The sequence below is a fragment of the Prinia subflava genome, chromosome 3 (genome assembly GCF_021018805.1).
Source record: "Prinia subflava isolate CZ2003 ecotype Zambia chromosome 3, Cam_Psub_1.2, whole genome shotgun sequence".
In the NCBI taxonomy this organism is placed as follows: Eukaryota; Metazoa; Chordata; class Aves; order Passeriformes; family Cisticolidae; genus Prinia; species Prinia subflava.
The window spans coordinates 35,555,846-35,579,287 of NC_086249.1; the positions used below are offsets into that span (position 1 = coordinate 35,555,846).

Below are 23,442 nucleotides of genomic sequence, written 5' to 3' on the forward strand. Positions count from 1 at the left end.
GAAACTTACAATCTCCATGTCTGACGCAAAAGGATAACAGCTCGGTTGTCACCTCCAGAATGGCAAGGAACACCATATGCATGAAGTTTTATAACTTTGAAGAACTGCAAGCAACTTTTAAATCCACTTACAGTGGTCTTGTCAGATCAGCTGGGGTATTTCTGATGGCCAGAACTGGATGTATGTAACATGAATTCATTGAAGTGACACACAGTCATACACACGCACTACTGAACTGTGTGGAAGGGTCTCATTCCATCCTACTCATATCCAGAATACAATTCCCACTCAGCCTGGCCCAGAGCCACTGTGTCTGCTTTCCACTACTCATCACCTTCTAACTCTGCATTCAAAGCTGAGCCCAGAGCAGACCATTTGCTTCAGCAATGGAAGCAGTCTTGCTTGCTGCTGGCAGAGCAGCCCCTCACATGGAGTTGGCTGCTCCTGGAAGTTATGGACGGAGAGTGACCCACAGGCTACAGGGGATGAAGGAGGAATAAAGATGCCCCATTACTCCCACAACTACAGTCTCACAAATCCTACCCACAGAGGATGTGATGACTTCCAGGATAATCACTCCTTGTTTGCTGTCAGCAGCAGTATTCTTCAATACTGGAAGTGGTACCTCCTACCACTGCCAGAGAGAATGAGTGTACACTGCAAGGAAAAATCCATCTGCACCGGAACACCATATAGTCCTTTAAAAGTTTTACACCAGGGAATCTCACTACGATTCCATGACTTCTGACAATGCCTCTTGATGGCATTGCTGTCATTTCAAGAAGCAGTACTGTCGAGGGTCTCAGCAGAACAGACTATAAAGTGAGGCAACCCATGAAAAACATTCAGTAAACAAATGGTGTGTTATCAGTGCAAGTGCATTATTTTCATAGGACTGTTAATACAAAGAATCCAGTATTTATTGCTGCACAAAGTCTGCTCAATTAATACATCCAACACTTCTGGTGCACCTAAATATTTCGATTTTTCTTTATTTTTTTCATTTTTGAGGCTGAAGAAAAACAAGAACAGAATTCTTTAAACTAAAGGATAACAGTGCAACAACAATTTCACAGGACTTAGGAAAAAAGTATGTCAGCAATTTCCCAATGTATTTTTCTGGAAGATTGAGTAGGAACATTACATATAATTGTTATATTCAGAAAACACACAGTGTTGTAGGAAAAAAGTAATTTTATACCCTTTACACTGTTTACCATTCATGATGGTTCTTCAGCTAAATTAAAATCTAAAGTTTTAATGGATTTTTTTTTAATCCAGAAACAGACTTGCTTTAGTTTTTGCCGTTTTTGTTTTCCATGTTGAGTCCTTTCTAATGGTCACAGCCTAAATGCTGCGACTTATCATTTTTTTAGATCTTTAGTGCTCTTTTTCAAGAAATTTCCTGGAAAGAGCTCAAAAAGACATGCATAAGTTTCTTTACTGAAGTGCCTAACTACAGCTCTATGTGAAAAATTAACAATTGGGTTTTTTTCCCAGAAGGAGAAATACTGTAACAATAACACACACATATAATAACAACCAAGCTATAAAAACAAACTCCAGCTATGATACAATACAGAAGTTGATTCAATTGGAATGACAAATTGCAATATACATTTTATATGTGTATACAATTGTATATGACAAAATAAAGCATGTTTCACTATTATAAATTAATCTCAATATGTTTTAAGATTTGTTGAGAAGTTTTCATATGGGAATGTCTGGCTACATCTAGTTCAAATAAAAAGAGTTCACACAGCTTAAAAAAAATCTCACTTAAGTAAAGAAAAAATAGCACCATGCACTGCAGATAATCTGGTGGAAGGTTAGAAGAAAATAATGGCAGACAAAACAAGTCAAAGTGCAGAAAAAGCATCTACACATTGCAGAGCTGTGGTGAAAAACATCCCATTTTGCTTTGCTTGCGCGTGGCTTTCACTTTACCTGTTACACTGTCTCTATTCCAATCTACAAGTTTTCTCCTCTTTACTCTTCTGACTCTCTCCCCAAGGAGTGAGGGAATGAGAGGCTCTGAGATGTGTAGTTGTCAACCAGGGTTAAACCATGACAGCAAAAAGGAGAAAAGCTTCTCTTAAGTGGAGATGAATCTCATAAAAAACCTTTAAGACCACAGCACCAAGGCTGAATGAGTTCAAGAAGTGTTTGGATGGCACTTTCAGGCACATGGTCTGACTCTTGGGGATGGTCCTGTGTAGGGCCAGGAACTGGACTTGATGATCCCTTAGGATCCCTTTCAGCTGAGCTTATTCTGTGATACTGTAATGTGAACAACTAAGTCAAGCATCAATTCTCCTCATTTGTTCTACACTGAACAGTAAAGATTGAATATTAATGCTTTACATGAGATAAAATCATCTAAATTGATCTGGAAAATGCAGGTTTTTAAATTGATGCATGTTGTGTATTGTGCTTTTCATCTTTTGGAGATTATGATGTTTATTCCTACTGTTTCACATCTTCAGCAGAAGCCTATAATTGTTTACTTATTCCCAAACACAGCAGTGATACTACTGTATTCCCTGATGCCCAAGACCATCAAGTGTATTTTTCAGTAAAAAAGGTGCCAGATGTTTTATCCATCAGGTTTATTGCATTTCCAAGTAAGAACTATTACCCAAGGGAATGTCATTAGAGTGCAATGAGCAAGGGAAAACATTTCATTGTGACAATCCCAGGCTACTGAGACCACTGTCTCTATGCATTTAAACAGTATAAGGCTACAAAGTAAAGAGCACTTTCTTAGCCTCCATGCCAAGTATAATTTTGATTTTGCATTGCCTTAAAAACACCAAATTACTGGACAAGTCCACAGTTGCCTCAAAAACAAGTCTAGAGAGGACTGGTACAGAAGCTGTACTATACCTCCAAACCAATTATTCTGTCTGCTACGCTATTAATGTTTGTTCTCTGCTAATTTTTGAAGTCTTATAAAAGGAGAAGCAGACTGTCAGATAATGTGGTCAATATGTAACCATTAAGTCTTTTCTCTACTGAAAAATAAAGTTCATTTTGGCAAATTTGTGAGATCATAAAATATAATTACAAAGTCCACTTCACCACAGTGAGCAATACAACATTACAGAACTTTGTGCTTTTCTCCTTGGCAAGATCTCACATCAGCAAGCCCATGCAGTCAAGTTCGAAGCCCAGCCTGAGCTGGCAGCACACAGACCTCTGCCTGACAGGGCCACCAAAAGAAGCTTTTGGTACAACTTCAGGCAGACTTCATCCTCTAAATTCTGAGCATATCTGGCCACTTAGACTAGAAACTTTCAAAACAAATCTCATAATTTCTCTATTAGCACATTCTTATATTTATTTGTTATTATTGTATTCACACAGTCTGTATTTTAAGTATATTTTACACATACACATACATAGCCTTACTAATATATACGAAGTATAAATTTACATCACAAATATATATACACATAGCTTTATACGCAGCTCAGTATATGTTGTTTTAATATTAAAACATTATTTGTTAATGTTAATCTATTATTTGTTAATAGATCATTGTAATATGGCAGTATTACCAAAAAATAGCATTCTCAAAGAATACGCCTACTTTAAAAAAAAAAGAAAAATTAAGGAAAAAGTATTTGGAAACACCGATTTTCTTCATTTCAAGTAAGTTTTCCATTTGTGCTGGAGTTTGTGCAGTTTTTGGAGGCAGATGAAGGAGTTTCTCTGATGATTTGGCAATGGAGCAGGGAAGGTATCAGTACCAATAATATTTATTAGCTACATCTGCTATAAGTGCTTTTTATAGACTACATGAGTGCGAGACAGTCATTCTTGAAATTCCTCCTCCCCTGAATGGAACACAAACCTTGAGGAACTACTTGAAATGACGTCTGGTGTTTAAAGCTGACAAGACTCCCTTCTCTTGTCTTTCAGCTGTATGTGTAATAAAAAGCCCAGTGAGTAGCAGCAAGGAGCTATAGCCTACTACACATGTTCTGAATGAGCATTTCACACAGTTCCATCTGTCATTTACAGTGGATGATCATTTAAACTAGATTCTGAGTAATTTGTTCTCTCTGGCTAGATCATGTTTCCAAAATGCTGAGCCACTTGCCAGGAATAACCATAATCAGCCAGCCACAATGTTACACAGAAGTCTACAAGTAAGTGTAATACAGAGCTCTCATGCTAACCCAGCAAACGCATTTGGGAAACGGTACAAACAGCAGCCATGGGAGAACAGTCACTACTGCTTGTACAGAACAGAGCACTTACCAAAAAACCAACCAACCAACCAACAAAGGGTAATTATCAATAAGCTCAAAGTTTCTAGGAAAAACAAAAGGCAAACAGAGCTTCCATCTAAGAAACCAATCAAAAAAGAAACTTCGTAGTATCTATGTTGAAATCACCTACTGTATTTACTAGAGGAAAAGGTCTTGTATCACCAGTAAATAAATGCTAGTTTCTTCTTGACGTTTTTTGTTAAAAATCAGAATATTATTTTGTGCAATTATTTCTAATCAATCTATTTGTTGTTTTCAGGCAAGCCATTTTCTCATCTGTTTATGTTTGTCCATTAACATAAACAGCCAAAGACTCTCAAGCATCAACCTTTTACTACATTAGCTAAAAGCACAAAACCATGCAGCTTAACTCACCCCATCTGTCCACATGTATCAAAGTGCCTAGAAAGAATGTTAGTTAGATTTTATTTAATCACTGAAGTCGTATAGCAAGAGTGAATTCAAGGAAAAGGTGACAGATCAGATGAAAGATAGATAGTTAAATTTTAACCTTGACCTCTAAGATTACATTTGACATCATGTTGTTTTAGTACCGATGAAGACACCTGCACAAAGAATCTCCGTGCACAAAGAGAAGGGAATAAATGTAAATATTTTCAAATACAGGAACTTAAGGAGAAAAATATTTCATGTTCAAAAAGCTGGAAAGGATACCATATATTTAAAGTTGTAAAACAAATGCACATACATAAGTAATATTTAAGGGTATAATTAATTATAACATCATGGTCCTAGAGATTCCACACTCTCTATACCACATTCTATTTTAGGCACATAACATGACAATGTATGTATGTCACTAATGCTGAGAATGATGTTTGTGATATTTTTAATATCCCAGTTATTGATTTAGACTGATGGATACCTGATACATACAGTATTTCCATAACACAGTGAAATACAAAATTAAACAAGAGGTAGCTAAGGTTACCCTCACTGGCTGCACAAAGGAACAATTTTAGTAATCCTGAATCATATTTAAGGAAAAGAAAAAAAGATTGGGATAGGCTGAGGTAGCAATCTAATTGCAGGGGAGATGCATATTTATCAATGCTTTAAAAGCAGAAGAATGCTGTTTAAAAATGTTTTGAGCACACACTATTTTCAGAATATTTTGAGAATAGTACCCAGAAGTCATTCATTTAAGATGAATTCAGAGGCAACAATGTTACAAAAATGTCATTTAAACTCTGAACCAAATCAATTGTAATACTTCATCCTACTTCCAGATGCACAGTAGAGGAAAAAAATTAATAGGAATGTATTCACACGATATACCTGAGTTAGAAGGCACATGTATAAATTATGTTAAACTGTCTCTTTCACCACAGACTACAGGTACGCAAACTCTTTAATAAAAAAATGACTACTCATTTCCTGTTCAGTAACAGGCAGTATTGAATGCATTTACCTACTGAGTTGACTGCCTTGTCATGCTCTATGACAACTTTTTCTTTGGTAATATTTATTGAGATAGTAAATGTAGCAGTAAAGATACAGTGGAAAATAAACCATGAAGCTGGCAGAGGGATGGATGCTACCACGTGCCAACAAGAGCACTGCCTGCAGCTTGCCACAGCCTCTCCAGTGCTGGGCACTGCTGGAAAGGAACACCAGGGGCTCAAAGCACTTTGAATCCAACTGGAGAACAATAACCAGCAGCAAGGTAAGATGCAAAAAGGCAGAAGGACAACATTTTGAGGAAACTGTCCCTTCCTTTAGGGAAGCTGTAAAGTAGGAGATTTAAAAACCCAAAGAAATAAACAAAATATCCTTGTTTAAAGATGCTCCAACCCACAAAAGTAATGGTAATTTTCATTATTTTTACATAGCATTGTTTTAGTACATAGATTTTAAGAATTAATAATATAACCATGTGGTCAGGTTCACACAAACTGAATTCCACTGTGTGGCTTCTCTGAGGCCTGCGGGCCATCACTGAGCAGCTTGTTTGATGTGGATTACAAACATTTGCATTTAGTTTCAAAAGCATGTTAAAATTATGATACAGACTTATTTTATACATGCTTAATTTTACTTAGTGAGCATCCCAGTAATCATCTATGTGCATCTGCATTCTCAATTGACCTCTAACAGAATAAAGACTTGAAGATAAACACTTCTAAATATTACTAAGGAGAAAAGAATCTATCCTGGGATTTTTGTTCCAACAAAAGCAGGCAACCTGTTTCTTTTGATGACAAGGTAAACACAAGAATCTTCTTGTATGTTTCTTAGATTAGACTGCACATATCCTTTCTGGTTTTATTTTAGAACCACATTCCTCCCTCCAGGTGATTCCATACATCATTACAAATCCTTATGCAATTTTATCCCAGGTTCTATATTTACCAAGACACCTCATCTTAACAGCAGTGTTTGTTCCTCACATGAACCAGGCAAAGATACCCTCACAAAATCCCCATTCTAACACAATTCATGAGTGTCTCACAATCAAAGCACTAACGTGTAACTTCGTAGGAATCATTATTAATGTATAAAAAATACACTCTTTTTTTCTATTTGGTGACTGAATTCAAACACCACATTTTTACCCGGCCAAAAATCCTTCACTTATTACACACAGCTTCCTAAATAATGCTATCTATTAAAAAAAAAATCAAAAATACAGTTAGAAAGAAAGTGTGGCCTACAAGCAGTGTAAGCATAACTTCAGTCACAAAGTGATCCTGGTTACTATGGATGTGTAAAAAACCAATCAAAATCCCAGAGCTGTGCACTTCTTCCTTCCCACTGCTCTGTAGAAATTAATTCAGATGATTTAAACAAAATGCTGTTTTGACCTGCATGCAACTGATTACAATTGTTTTGGAAGCACATGTAGTTTACACACTTTCACCAGAGATTACCAACCAAGCAAATATACACTAGACAGGTAACATGCATATAGCAGACATTACTTTGAAAATTTTCTATTGATCTGGGTTGGAATTTTTACCTGAGGAAAAAGAACTATGCACAAAATATTGGAATTTGCCTAAACCACTCAATCTCCTTGGAGACACAGAACACGTCTCAGAGTGTCACCAAAAAACACAGGTAGTATTACAAAACTTAAAAAAAATCTCTTTATCAGCTTCCAAGTCTGGGAGTCCAGAGGTTTTTTCTAAAGCCCTAACAAACTTAAGTTATATTTAATATATGTGCTCTCCCTAGATTAACCTGTGAGCTGTGGAACTGAGTTCTGCATAGCCCTGGGATTTGTTTATATTTTGCTTTTCCACAGAACCAAGGGAGTGTGCCCTGAACAAACTAGTGTTTGGAGAATCTTTTACTGTATTCTGGTTTCTTTAAACAGTGTAAGGCAGTAGCTCCCAAATAAATTTTTGTGGTGGGTATACACATATACCTGGAAAACAAATCTATGCTCTAGTTTTAATCACTCACATGTTTTTTACTCCCAGTTTGTCAAATAACAGTTTTTGTTTTGGGACACACTAAGTCACCACTCCCATGTGTGTGACATAAAAAGCCACCATCCCCATCTTTGCTTCTCTTAAGAATCACTGACACTCAAAATATGATGAAACATTCAATGCAGTTTTAAGTGAAATAAAAAAATAATGCAGTCCAAAATAGAATTGTTTCAATAAATGTATTTTTAAAAAAATAGGATTTCAGACACTTTAAAATATTTTTACAAATTATCACAAATTGTATGTTTATTGTTATAAGTACTACCTTAATAGTTTCAGTATGATCAAATACAACATGTATATTTGAGACCTCCAGTCTCAAGGTTATTGTTTCCCTGAGATTCTCCTTGGGGTTGGTGTTCCCCAAGGTAATAAGGGTTCCCCCAGAGTTGCTGTTCCCTGAGGGTTTCCTCTGGGTTGCTGTTCCCAGAGGTAATAAGGTTTTCAGTCTTCTCTTTGCCCTAAGTGTTACACACCAGAGGTAGAGACGACAAGTTGAGTCTGCCGGTGCACATTTCCAAGGTTGTTTATTCTTCATTATCTCAGTCCTTTCTCAGCTCTGCCAGGGCTCCCTGGCAGGGTACCTTATCTTAGTTCTTTCTCAGCTCTGCAAGGCATCTCCGCAGAGCAGGACACGCGGCGGACTGGGCGGATCAGAGAGCCCCGTACCTTATGTACAGTACCCCGGTACCCTGTACAGTACCACTGTCCGAGACGTATTTTTTATTTACAAAATTTTACCAATACCTACTACCTTTACTAACATGTCAGTTCTACTCTAAGCCAATCTCTAAAACCCAACTCAGCACAAGATGGGGGACGAGAACAAGAACAAGGAGGACAGGGGCCACTCCCCAATTCCTCCATCTTGTCTCTTCAGCCCCATATGCTAAGAATCCTAATTTCTATATTTATATTCTATAATAAACCATCCACTACTTATTTCAAATTCTTAGGATTTGTGATTCTTCCTGCATGTGAGTGTTCACTCCCATGGACAGCAATCAGTCAGTGTCCTCCTGGGATCTGTGTGGGTCTAACTGACACCCCTGTACAGATCCCAGACCCCCCTGTCCGGTCTCCAAACCCTCCAGGGTGGCCAGAGGGATGTTCTAGACTCCGACACTCCAGGACACAAATTGCATCACCTCTGATCTGGAATAATTGAAGAAGATTGCTGATGCAAGACTGCAGTAGTAGAAAAGGTAAGATTAAGAGAACCACTTAGACTACAATCAAGTTACAGAAAGTATTAACAAGAATAGAACCCAAAAAATGCTGTTAGTGAGCTATGTTTTCCTCAGGTAAGCAGTATCAAATATTTAAGTACCAGCTAATGCTCCCACAACCCTAAAAAGAGAATGCTGAAACATGGTAATGTTTATCAGCAGACAAGACTTTGCACATGAACAGCTTCGTATATATGTTAGTAACAACTTCAGTCAGTCTCATTTAGGAAACAGTGACTTGGGCTTGGCACAAATTGTGACATCATGCAGGGATCACAACTTTTCAAGGGCAAATCAAATTATATTCTTTCTGAAGCTAGTGACCTAAACATGGCCATAAAAAACTCAGCAGGGGCAAGATATGCTGCCTCTGGCAGCCTGCTGCTTCCCAGAATTTTCTTATCATTTGCAGTTTGTACGTGTCCAAGATCGAACCTGCAGCCCGTTGGAAAGTTCCTAATTTAGTTGCAGTGGGCCATGTTAGTATTGTAAACTGCATGCTCTGAGAGAATGAAGGCACAAGATTCTGTAAACACTCATACATAGATGGATTTCATTTAACCTGAGCAGAAGTCAGAAGTGCCGCTAACCAATACCAGCAGGATTAATCCTACTCCAGCAGGAAGAAATGACAGGAATTAAAAATAGATTTAAGAAACCAGGTGCCAAAAGTATCAGTCTTTGATTTTAGAATATTCAAAAGCTTTAGAAGCAAGAAAAAGAAATAAGTACTAAATTTATAGAACTTTACCTTTGGCATGCTGTTTGCCAGCTTCACTAGAAATTGTATGTCAGAAATTGCCTAGAACAAGGAAAAACTGAAAAACATCTAACTACTTCGACTAGTTTTAGTGAGAAAAACGGAAAATCTAAATAGAGTTATCAACTTCAACTACTTAACCTAAACAATCAGGAGTATTTACCGTGAAGTCTTTGTGCAACAAAGTTACTAATGGTAACTTAGGACAAGAATGAAAATTACTCAGTGGCTCAAATTATGCTTGCACCAGAGTCACACATAGACAGACATTGGTCATAATGACAGAACTTTTTAAGCATAATGTAATCCTGCTGAAAAGGGTAATATCTTATTATATTGGTTCTTTACAGCATGGAGATACATTGACATTTTGTTAGCTTCACTTCGTCAAATATTTAAAATAATTATACAGTTTTTCAGCAATTCAACAGTCAAGACTGTATTACCAAGGAAAATTGGGAAGCACGGTAGCACAATCTCACTGCATTCTCAAGAGCAACCCATAAGCCTTGTTGATGACACAGAAGTATAAACATTTCCACTACATATTCCTTTATAACAAAGATAAAGAAAATTATGCTGTTTAATTTCAAATACTTGCCTTAACCTGTAATATTTCACATACCATGCTGCCAACATTCCCACTACATAGCATACTACAACAGGAAAAAACAGTTCAATATTGTTTGTCAGCACAAGCTCAAGCAAGGCTGGTTAAGATTAGTCACAATGAAAAGGAATAATAAAAGAGAATAAGTTTATCCACTATGATAATGTATAAAGGATTTTAATTTCTCGGGATTCCACAATCTCTGAACTAAGAAAACATGTAATGAAGATGGCTACTTGTTTCAACACTCTTTCAACCTTGGACTGTTCTCTATCAATCAGAAGCCACAAGTAGCATCTAAACTGCTTAAAAGACTTGCAGCATGCCTCTTTGGCTCCTCTAGCCGCTGATAGCTTTCACAATCCACTTGCAGTATTATGCTCTGCATGGCCTTTTTTTAGGCAGTTTTAAAAAGCCCAGTACTTTACCTGCAGCAATATGAAGTACAACACATATGGAGAATTAGCTTCTCCAACAATAATTTTACTGGAAAACTGAAAAGTTCAAATTAAAACATCTGAAGAGTCCAGCAATTTACTGTCTCCACAACCAAATCAGTTAAATAAGTCCTAGACTTTTGGACTTTCTCCTGAGAATTATTAAAAGCATCTCTTAGGACTGTCCATGCACTACATGGAAGCTGCTCCATGAAAGCACATCAGCACCAGAGTGAGACTACCTCACTCAATACCCCTTAAAATTCATTACTTCCTACATTTAACACTTTTTATAGATACCTACATACACATCTACTTAAGCAAGAGTTCTATGCATAAATGAAATTGGTCTCAAAGACAAGACTTCTAAAATACAATGCAATGCTGCTTAAAAATCTCACATAATTAAACTTAAGAACAACAAGGAGGTACGGTTTCAGTGCTGAGTAGGAGATACTTTCCTAAACTAGGAGATGGATACAGAAAAGTTTAACACGTGCTGTCCAAGGAACCAGGACTACTGGTAATCTATTTAGAAAAATGCTTATCTAATAAGAATTGAGTTTTCCTAAAAGACGTAGCTTAGATATTTTCCACAATGAAGACTACAACTTTAAAACCAAAGTCAATTCCTTGTTCTTGACTCAGGAATAAAGGTTGTCCTCAAGAATAAAGGCTGCTATTTATCTGCTTGTAGCTCAGCCTGTTTAATCACTGTTAAGAGATAAGACATCAAAGCATACAAAGTGTTGAATACTTCCAAAAATTCTTAGATATAAGTAGATGAATGGCACTCCAAGCACAGACTGACCTCTTCCCTCATCACACCTAAACCCTCTGGCCTACAAAGCATTTATGTCTTCCTGCTTTGAAATAAACCAACTCTAATTGACAGTAACTTCTTATCTGAAGGAAGAACAGGAAGAAGCTCACTGCCTCCATGAAAAGGATAAAGTTGGGAAACCCTGTACAAAGATTATTTTATAAACAATAGCGATCTGTCCTTGAGCACCCTTCTGAGTGTGCCCTGATGTTCCAAGGCAAGTCAAATTTTAGCATCCAAGGTACACATTTTGGACACAGTAAGAAGAAATCATTTTGTGTGATGCATTTCAGACACAGTATGAACTACAAAAGTACTACTTCCGTGAAATATTTTTTTTAAGAGACAAAAAAGTGCATGGCTGTCTAACAGCACCTGACGTGCAGACCGGGCTTCGTGGAAGTTTCCCCTGAAAGTTACCAACAAAACACAGAGGTCACTACAGGCCGCGTGTCTGTGCAAACCACACAGGTCCATCGTTCTGCACGACCAGGGCTGGCAACTGGAGAGGGGACCGTGCTAAGGCAAACCTTGCCTTTTCCCGCTGCGGAGAACGGCGGAGTCCCCGTCGGCGAGGCGAGGCTGCTCAGCCTCGGTGACACGCTGCTGATGCCAAGGGGGCCGGGTAGCCGCCCTACCTGCCAGACCACCGGGGCCAGGAGGGATCCCGCAGCCGAGTCCCGCCTCACGACCGGGTCTGACCACCGCGGACCCCGACCCGCCTGCGGGCCGCCCCGCGCCCCGCTCCCTGCGCGCCCGCCCAGCCCTGCCGCCGCCGGGAGCGGGGATGCTGCTGCCCTACCTGAGCCAGGACCGTGGGGAACAGGCGCGGCCGCCCGCTGTAACACGCTGCCAGGCAGCCTCCCCCGACCAGAACGGCGGCGGCAGCGGCCCCCCATGCGGGCGGGCGGCGCTGGCTGCGCGGGGGCCGCATCCCGGCGAGCCGCCCCCGCAGCGGGGCTCGGGCGGCCGCCGCCAGCGCCGCTCTCCACGCCGCCGACATCTTCCCGGAAAGCGCCGCGGCCGCCGCGCATGCGCAGTGCCGGGCCCGAGGCCGCGGGGCGGGGGCAGCTCCGGCCCGGTCCCGCCGGGGTCGCGCTGGCCCCGCTCCGCCGGCGGGAGCGACGGCGCCCGCGCAGCCGGAGGGCACGGAGCTGGCGGAGAGGTAACCTGGAGGGAGGGTGTAGGCAGGCGGGGGTTGGCCTCTTCTCCAAGCAGCAAGCGACAGGACAAGAGGACATAGTCTCAAGCTGCGCCAGGGGAGGTTTAGGTTGGGCATTAGGAGAAATTTTTTCACGGCAAGGGTGGTTAGACATTGGAATGGGCTGCCCAGGGAGTTGGTGGAGTCAGCGTCCCTGGACGTGTTTAAGGGAAAGGCTAGACATGGCATTCACTGCCGTGTTCTGGCTGACATGGCAGTGTTGGGCCACAGGTTGGATTCGCTGATCCCAGAAGTCTTTTCCAACCCAACTGATGCCCTGTCTCTGTAGCGCAGGCGGAGTGCGCCCGCTGCCTCCGTCCCGGGCCGGGGAGCCCCCAGGTAGGGCAGGCGGCAGGGCCCCTTCCAGCCTCCGCTGGGAGACAGGCGGGGTCCCGGTGGGCAGGGCAGGGCCGGGTGGGTTGTCTCAGGGGAGGGGGCACGGAAGGCCTGGCCCGTGCGGTAGAGAGTGGAAAGTGGCGAGGCTTCGCAGCGGTCCTGCGGCCCCAGGGGTGCCCCGGCCACTCCCCTGTGTCACAGAGCTCAGCTTCACCTCGTTCGCTGATGTGATTCCTCTCCCAGAGCTGACTGTCAGTGCTGAGGGCATGAGGAGCAATGGGTTGTAAGAGGGGTTCGAGGCCCTGCGAGCTACTGAGCAAGGCAGGTTAGGTGAACTTCCACAAGCATGTCTGACCCAGCACTGATGATTTCCTAGGCGTTAATGGTCCATAGGGATGGGTTGCTCAGTGTGTGATCCAGATCAGAAACAGCAAAAACATGAGCAAGTTTAGAATATCCTTTTCAAGGGCAGAGTAGAGTTTCTCATGAAATACAGATGATGGAAGATGAGTTTACAGAAATTGTCGTGGCAGAGGTGTTAAGAAGAAGCATTACAGAATTACTTGGTTGACAGTAACACTTGTGCCAAAAGACTATTACTCATTGTGGATGCTTTGGAGTGTTTTTTTTTTCTCACTGCCATAGTTTCTGCAAAGCTCTCTAGGTCTTGGTTGGTTACACTCAAACATTAGTTAGTTGATCACATTCAAAAATTGGGCCATCTGGGAAGTAATGGTAAGGTCATATGAAGTAAAGCAGAGAGTAAGTTAAATGTCATTTATATGTTGGCAGTATCCATGTTATGAAATTAGGTCACCTAGGGACTCCATGTGAATGTGGAGAAAGACTGCAGAGAGAACAGCTGCATGCAATTTTCTATTACTTTGGTCTTTGGTTGAGGGCCTTCAGAAAGTACTGAGTCTGTTTAAGCAAACTCTGTCTTCCACCTCTTTCTGATACAGCAGCCAGTACTGTGTTGTCAATATTACAAATGTTCTGGTGGAGGCTCTGAAGCATGAAAATACTTTTTTGCCCTCTCTACGCTGACAAAAGGTGATTATCCATCAGTGCCACCGAAGTAATTTTAGTTCACTCTTCTTCCGTGACCTGAATTCAGAGTCATGAATTCACAGAGCGTAATTTCAGTCATTTAACTAATGGCATCTCAGAATTTATCCAGTTTTCTTTTAGCAGGTGTTGTTCACTGGCTGTCATTCTGTGAAGTGTTTGAGACATCTCCAGGAATCTCAGGACCCAAGTCCTTAGCAGGTTATAAACCCTTCAAAAACACCTTTTCTGGGGAACACAAATGACTGCTCATGGCAAAATCACCCAGGAGTACTATGTGCAGGGTGAATGGTTTCAATCTCTACATACTAATGTGCATTGCAAAAGCTTTTTCCTATTCCCAGAGACCTAGAAATTAACTTATGTTGGAAAAGCCTTTTTAATCTCAATATAAAGCATAGGGGTGAAATCTGTCAATTGTTACATTCAAACACACTGCAAAATCCCACTTATTCTGTAAAACTTGCAGGAAATTCCTATTGCCTATTTCTGTTTCCCTCTAGACAGACAAAATATTTTCCATCCCAATCTTATAATTTGACTCATAGTATTTGTACAAACACCTTAAAAGTACTTTACCTTCTGTGTAAGCCAATAGCAAGCACTTCCTGAGTGCTGGCAACATCTTAGAAACATCTTGTAAAGGATGGCTGGGAGATTTGATTTCTGAATGCCAGATCCTTGATGTTGAACATACGACCACAGCAGAGACAAGGAGGTTTCATTCGTTCTTCTGATGGGCTTTCTCAGTCTTTCTTTAAGTAAAAACAAATAAGTAGGTCATTTGTCTTTCCTCAGATGACATTTCTGCCTGGAACAGATACAAGCGCAGTGTGAGTGGAGAGCTATCCTCACATGGCTGCAGGCACGCAATGCTGCTGGGCGAGTTCAGTGTCCTCAGCCACCCCTGTTCTCTCTGCAGTAGATTCCCCTCGTGGGCGCAGGGTCCCGGAACAGGGAGCTGCTGCTGCGCTGGTGCTGCTCACAGCTGTGCTGCTGCACTGCTGGTACAGGTGTGAGTGCTAGAACACACGCCTTGAACAGCCACAAGACTCTTGGTGAGTCAGGCGTGGTCCTGTTGCACCCCATGCAGTATCACTGCAGGGTGGTTTATGGCAGAAAGCAGAGATCTCTATGGTCTGCAGAAATGATGCTGGCAGTCTGATAAATAGAATACAAGTTTCACCATGGAAATTGAGTTATGTGGTGACAAATGTCATCAGCTACTGTATGCTGCAGCACTAAAATGTTACCTTCCTTTGCCATCCTGCTCAGTTTGCTCTTCCTTGCTCTTGTAAGCAGAAATCATTACATTTAGCAAGATGTCATACCTGCTTTTTTAAAAACTGCTTTCTGTGTGGTGACATCAGACTTTGTACTAGAGGTGTTTGCATTGCTAAAAATTTGAAAAAGCAAACAAAAATACTAATAAAATGTTTTCTGAAATGTTTAAAATGTAATTTTTCTTTAAGATTCAGTGTCCCACTGAATAGTTATGTAACAATGCTTAGATGCAGTCTTTTCTTAGTCTTTCATTAGGCACAATGAATATAATGTAAAGTCATATCAAAGGACAAAAACATACCACGAAACAAAACCCTTGTGAGTCCTGTCATCCTTAGGAAAACATGCTTGGCAGAAACTTATTTCTTTTAAGTTTCATTACAAAGTAAAAAAAAAATAAATTTAAAATGCCAAGTAAACATACATCTCCTCATGCCTGAAGGTCCACTTCCACGTCTCAGTGTCTTTTAAGAGCGTTAGGCCAAGTTCCAAGAGGGATTCACTCTCTACTAGAACTCCAATCCCCTCAAGAGCATTAGGCTTAGTGCCAGCATTCATTTACTCTTGGAACAGCTTAAATTAACTCCTGTTACATTCTGTCTAAACCCTTTCTTACAGAGCAAGAGTTGAGAGCTGGATTCAGTCAGTTAGTCTGAAGGCCACCCATCATGCTTGTCTTCCCGGATTTCAAATGCTGCATGAACTGGACTGGGGAAGGCAGGGGGGATCAGCTGTTTGTAAGTTGAGGGGGGAAGCTGGCAAGCCATCTTTTGTATACATGTCCCCATTTCACGAGAAATAGCGTGGGGGTTGGTCTGACTTATTTAACATAAGTACGTATGACAGTAAGCTCCAACCAGATGTGAGATTTTAGTAGGCTGTGCAGTGTGCTAACAGTATTTTGATTCTTTCCTGGCAGAGCTGAACAGGCAAGCTAATCGAAAGACAACAAATATCACTGCTTAGTTTTGTAAGTCAGGAACTGGACTGTAAGATTATATTTTGCCCAGCATCAGACAAAAGATTGAAATGGAAGGTCTCACAAAGCCAGACCTTCTTTAGCCCCTTCAAACTTTTATGATCTCTTAAGAATATCACTTCTGTTTTACTTTAGCAAACACGAGAACAATCTGTTTGCCTGTGATTACAAGGCAAACACTCTGAATCAGGGAAGGATATAAGGACAGGGAAGACAAGTTTTCCAAAAAGTGATAACACAAAATGTTCTTAGCACACTTAGAAAAGTACAGGGTAATTGGACAGAACTGGACAATCTTTAAAGTTGGCCAGCCAATACCTTGGTCTCTATCCAAAGGGTCAAAAGTCCTGTACCATGGTCATCATGGTGGAGGCTAGAAGTTGACTTCAGGGATTTCCAAAGCTGCTCTGTATGACTGTTATTCATAGAATAATTAGAACCTTTCAAGGTCATCTAGTCCACCTTCCTCTAATGAGTAGAAACATCTCCATCTAGGTCAGGTTGCTCAGAGCCCTGTTCAGCCTTGACCATTCCCCTAACTTCTACCCATCCCTCCTTCACAAGCAAAAAACCAAACCAAAACGAACAACAAATGGAGTTTAGTTTCAAGGAATCTGAATTACCTTCCTCTGATGAAGAATCTTTTAAGCTGTTAGTTTACAAAAAGTCCAGTTGTTTTGTATGCTTTAGAGATGATGGAAATGGAACTAATTATAGTCAACATTCATCCACTAGTAAATTTATTTTTCACTAAAACTGAAAATAAATGTGAGCTTTTTGTGGCTAGATAACACTATTCAGTTCATAAATAAGAGTTCACAGCAATCTTTACAGTTAGGAGCTGCAGTATAAATATATCTTATCTTCAAATATTTTCAACTTGCTAAAGTTACTTGAAAGCTTATCATGATAGAGTCCATTTAAAAGGAAAAGAATTAAAATTTATCTAAGATAAGTGTCCCCAAATACCTCTCATAGCATTCATTTATATTGACCTTTCTAACACACTGTCTTCCCACACTCTTTGTATGTAGTTAACTGAAAAACGTTGCTGATTTATGTAACAAGTTCCCACAAACTTCAGAATTACTTTTTTAAGGTTAAGTTGAAAATCGGAGAAAAAAGTCAAAAGCAAAATTCTTACTTTAAAAAAATTAATTTGAGAGTGGAAGATAACAGTAATGGAAAGATTTTAAAATATGGTTTCTAAGTTGGCAGTCACCTTTTTGTGATAAATATTTGATTTATTAAAGAAATGGTACACAGACTGTTTAAATACTAATGTGAATACAAAAGGCAGATCAAAACTGATGCTCTTGTGAAGGAATATTCATTTTTTAAATGTGAAAAGTATATTTGCTATTACTTTCCAAATAAGGCTATAGGTCTCAATTCTATGACAAGTTTCATATATTATGCCTAATTTTAAGTATTTTGAAAAATTCTGTGGTCTGAAGAAAGACTACTTCGACTGCATAAAATTAACTGTATACATAAATCTTCGAAGACTGGAGACTTTCTTGCTATTAGATGAAAACTGTAGTTCAACTGCTGTTTTATCTTTAATGATAAGATCCCATGGCACTTTTGCAATAACAGAGGTCCCCTGAAAATGTTTTAAGTAATGGAATTACATTATGTGTTTCAGGTTGTATTTTCCTCGTGTTTTAAGCTGAGGAACTTATCCTTCATTTTTCTTTCCTTGCAAACATTCTTCTGCAGTGCTGCTAGGACTGATTAAAAAGAGACCTATATCTAAGTGAAATCCAAGTATTTTGACCTTTAACCTGTATTTTATATACATACAAATATATGCACATTTATATATGTATTTTGCTTATAACATATTAATCACAGTATTTCCTGAAATCTTACCAGTGCTTCCTATGTAAATATGGAATTGTGTTGCTGAGACCTTGCTGTATTTCAGGGAGTGTTTCTTTTTTTCTTTCATTCTCTGAAATCAGTGTGAACATTGCAATCAATTTTAATTATACCAGTATTTCACTCTGAGTTTTATAGGAAGAGTTGGCAGCAATAACTATAGTTAAGATTGCCTAAGACTTTCTGCTGTATAGATTCTGTAGTTAAAAAGAGAGAGGGATAGAAACTGTACATAAGAGTACAATAAAACATGTCAAGATTGGCAAAGTTAATTTTATCTGTGTTACTTGAAAAACCAGAAGGATTTATTAGGGACTCTGACTATATATTTTTAAATGCAATGTGACTGAGACTGACATAATTTAAAATAATTATTATTATGTAGTTCAAGAAATACTATAAAGATGGCAAGGCATTACTTCACAGTATTACCAAAGAAACAATTATAGAATTATCAGTATTGTAACCTGTAAAATACTTTTAAAATATATGTTTTCTGGAAATGTTGAAGTAGAAGCAGCATCGTATATTTATTTCTTGTTTCTTTTCTCAGACCACAGTCTAAAGCAACTATTAATAACATGTTGCACTGCTACTGTGATTTATTAATGAAAGTTACTTTAATTATCACATCCTTAATACTACTGAAGATGGTGAAGTATATATAATTATTTCTGTGAAAAAGAAAGGAATAATAAAACTCTAAATTACTGTTTTCTGTAATGTAATCCATTATTTCAAACAGTGTTTTCTTCTTTTGCTCAGAATACTATTTATGAGCTATGATTGTGCCTATTTTTGTACAAGCACCTATTTTTGTATAAGGAGGGGGAAGGCATGATTATTTTCCATGTATGTGTTTAGTTGTTTAGTATTATCTAACATAATAGATAGACACACAGCTTCACAGTGTGGTAGACACACAGCTTCACTGTAAAAGATTCTGCGATCCTTTCATTAAAAAGTTGGAAGTCCTAATATGAAGTTCATTGTAGTCAATGGAATCTCTTTCCATAGGTATCTGCATTTGGCACCTGCAGAGCTGAAAAGCAGCTCTACTATTTGTGTGCATATTGTGGACAGTCTTGGTGTATTTGCTGCTGAGGGATCCTCAGTCTGTAGCTGCATCAAAAGGGACATTGGATCCGCTTACAAAGGCACGGTAAAAATGGCACTAATAAAATCCCTGACAAAGCTATGGATAAAGTTGACAGTCCCCATTTGGCACTAGTCAGGCAGTTGTTTTGCTGAGTACACCCAGAGAGGTTTTCCAAGCCATTACATAACCTTTTTCTAGAGAAGCGAGAGGTCTTGAGGGAGTTGGTATTCTGGAATATCCGAGTTGCATATGTCCAAGAAGCATAAGCTATACCAAGAGCAAAAAGTTGAGATATGCAGACTGTCTCATGTTCACAAGGCTTAGGGAATCTCCTGTGCACATGGCATTTATATTGTTTATGGGTCTCATGTTCCTGCAGCTTAGATGTGGACTCTCTGTGGCTGGTCTGTAATGGAGAGAGATTTAGTTGAAGTTATCCAGAGGATCCACAGCAAATCAGCTGTAACTTGATTTCTGAGGAGCAGAGGAGACTGGTGGGACTAAAGCATGCACAAGGAGGTTTGTGTGAAAGGACAGAGATGTGTAAGACATGGGTAAGGTTCATCCCACTAAAAATAAATGTCTACATATAGGGGTCTGTATCTGAATTTATCATCTTATGCTCTTGTTAATGGGGTAAGTATTCATCTCTGGCATGATTTGTGTCATCCCAAGATAAATGTTGAAATGGCTCAGTTGAATCTCAAGCAGAGAAATACCTGTATCAGTCTGTCTGACACTAAGGGGAACAGAGAGAATTTTTGTGCAGCTGTAAATGTCTATACTGTAAACTGCTTTTCTGTACTGTGTCTAGTTGCTGCAGAGATTCTTGGAAAGGAGCTCTTGTAGATCTGGATATCAAACTTGCTGGGCACATATGCCGTCAGAGCTGGCAACAAAGGAGATAGACAGAGTTTGATTATGGGGTGCCATCCTGACGACAGATGAAAGCAGGGATGTGTTACTTTAAGGTGTAACTGAGGGAAGAATGTTGCATGGGAGAAGTTGTGATATCCTCACTTCCTCCCTGTGTACTAACTTGTTACTAGGCTTATGAACATCTGTATTTGGGAGCACTGGAATGATTTCTTTTTTGTGTCTTGACTTACATGAAAAAAAAAATATATCCTCTGTCCGTTCAGACATTACTGCTATCATCTGCTGCAGAGAGAGTTTGGAGAGAGCTCACAAAGGTAGAATATCCAATGTTCCTGGGGATACCTGCCTACTTGCCTGTGGTAGTTGGAGGCATTTAGGAGTGCTCAGCATACCGTGCTAGATTGCCCCTGAGCTTAGGGAGGTGGGGTTCTGTGAGAAGGGAGGGGGTGACTAATGACAGCAAGCTATTTCTTGTTCTCCACAGCAGCAAGAGAAACTGCCTTTTTCACCCAGAGGACCTTAGGTCAGTCAGGAGCCTCCCACTCCATAAGCCCTGAGAAGTTCCAGGAGGCTGATGCTGGTGAAGCACTGAGGACCAGAAGAGTCTGTGGGTAACCTGCTGGAAACCAGGGACCATCCATGGTGTGTCCTTAGCCCAAATCTATCCATGACAGTGGTCTGTCAGTGCTGATAACGTCTCTGCACCCAAAGAGCCCACTGCTCTTGTCAGACCTGGATGGACTGACAGGCAAGTTAGAGAAATAATTATTGCATTATTATATTGAATAAATTGTAGGCTACCAGTTTTTGTAACAGATTAAATGACAGGATCTAAATGACTTAACACCCATGGAATCCCTTTTGTCTTCTTCTTTAAGTGTACTCTCCTCCTCAATCTCTTTTTATGTAATCTCTGTTTTATTATATGTAATACTGGTATATTCAGCAGCTAGATTTACTTGCTGATTGCAAGAAACTCAGCTGCCACTGGTAGGTGGGATGGTACCGGAATCTCTGCAGGGAAAGCAGCAGGGGACTCTGCTGCTCTGAAAGGTCAGGGTACCTTATCAAGAGCTAGGTATTAGAGCATCCATGGAGGGTCACTAGAGGTTGATTACTTTCTTTTTTTGTACCATGGAACACATTAGGCTGGAATGACTTGTCTAAGATCTTCAAACAAGGCAGTGACAGAGCTGGAAATAATCCCCGGAGGCAGGTGCTATTTGTAACATATTTTCTGCAAATATTACTTTATTTGGACAGTTTTTGGTTGATTATTGCAAATTTTAAAAAATAAAGATTTCTGCATTACCAAACTTTTGGCATCCACATCTGATTTTAAATCCAAGGATGTCTGTCAATCTTATGCTACTACTCAACACTTTCTTACATTCACCTTACATGTAGTTTTTAAATTTTCCTAGCTATAACTCCACTGATTCTAATTTGTTGTAACTTACATTCTGAAGAGATAGGACAGACTGTGGTCCCATAAAAGCAAGTAACAAGAAGATGTAAGAAAAAATGTCTAAAGCATGGGAGCTACTGCCATTAATGTTATGCCTTATTTAGTGCACCTCATTCTAATTCTTTTGTATATAATGATACAAGTTTAAAATTCCTTATATTCCCCAAGACTGAGACAATCTCTAAAACTTTAAGATGCTTGAAGTAACTAGCAAAACTATTCCAGACTTGAGTACAAAACTTATCTTTTGTACTTCTACATACACTTGATGGCCTAAAACTTAGTCTGCCTTATTCATCATCTTCATCCCCTGCCCTTAGAAACTGCTTAGCCAGAACAAACAGTCAATGTTCTACCAAGATGGGTTTAGACATTAAAGTCATCTGTCCTGCCTTCTCCTCTGCACCCTGGAGTTGCAGTACTGATACTGTACAAAACACAACTCTATTGTCATAGAGTAATAAATAATACTGTGTGTTAGGCTCGTGAATACAAAGTGGGGGTTTGTGGGTTTGTACTGTCCTCTGACAAATCAGAGAATGGTAAGATGTTTACTCACACAAGGTGTCTTGTCTTGTTTCTCCATACCTGATCTTACATCAGCAGTTATGAAAGTAAATATTACTGCTGTGCTTTTACACAAAAAGATAAATTCTGCAAGAGCAAATTGAATGGAATTTTGACCACTTAGTAGTCTTTAGAATCTGCCACATAATCCCCACCACTCAAATGATTTTAAATTATAAGTAGTTTTGCAAAGCTGTTAGCATTATTTTCTCAGCTCACACAAAGTTTTTGCAAGACTTATTATCTATGATGAATCACATCTTTTATTCATATAGTTATAAATGCATTAAAGCTGTCAGGTATAATTTGCTGCTTTTTCTCCTTTAGATTCAGCATGGTTTCTGAAAATAAGCTAATTTAATAATTAGGGAATCTAAGTTATAATCAAATTTATTATATTTACCAGACTTGAATTTCTGATGGGAGTAACATTAAAAATGTGCTCAAAGAGGAAAGAACAGGATCGCCAGTGAGCTTTGAATTAGCAGCCTGAAAAATATCTAAAAATGTTGTGATCAAGAGTGTTATGATGATGAGAGGAAGAAGAGGAATTCTGTTTATCTGTAGCTTTTACATGTCACAAACTGCAACGAAGGTTAGAACCACAGGCCAAAGCTTCAATTCAGGGCAAAGACTGTTCTCTTCTTACATTTTTTGGCGACTTACTGTGTGCCTTTATAGCATAGCGCTGCAACTCTTCCTACAAATCTCTAAATTTCTGTTAGAAAGGACATGGTGCTGTTTAGTGCCTGTATGAGCACTTGCCACTGTACACGGCATTACATACTCATGTAATCCCGTGAGTTCTGAATCCACTGAACTTCTGCTGAATTCTGGATAAGATTTGTGCTTGGAAGGCTTCTGGATCATGTCAGGAAGTGCTGAGTAAGAGGCCTTTCCAACAGAAATCTGAAAATGAAGTATTTTCCTTTTCTTGAAGCTCATGTTAGTCTCCTCTGAGTCTTGGTCCCCCAACCCTCTTAATCAGGCACAGATTGTGGTTTTTTTATTGATATATGTTAAAACAGCCTGTTTTTTTGGTATTACATCAGTTGTGTTTGTATTGTGGAGATTTTTAAT

At 39.5% G+C, this 23,442-nt stretch overlaps 1 protein-coding gene across 1 annotated transcript in view; it reads right to left on the reverse strand.

The window, feature by feature from the left end:
- The window catches only part of MICU2 (mitochondrial calcium uptake 2), a 134,522-nt gene extending 121,884 nt beyond the window's left edge, over window positions 1-12,638 (reverse strand). Inside the window, exon 1 of the mRNA XM_063394663.1 lies at window positions 12,400-12,638. Within this exon, the coding sequence (XP_063250733.1) occupies window positions 12,400-12,600 (201 nt within the window). The 5' untranslated portion in view covers window positions 12,601-12,638. The remainder of the gene's footprint in view (window positions 1-12,399) is intronic.
- Window positions 12,639-23,442: the final 10,804 nt, after the last annotated feature.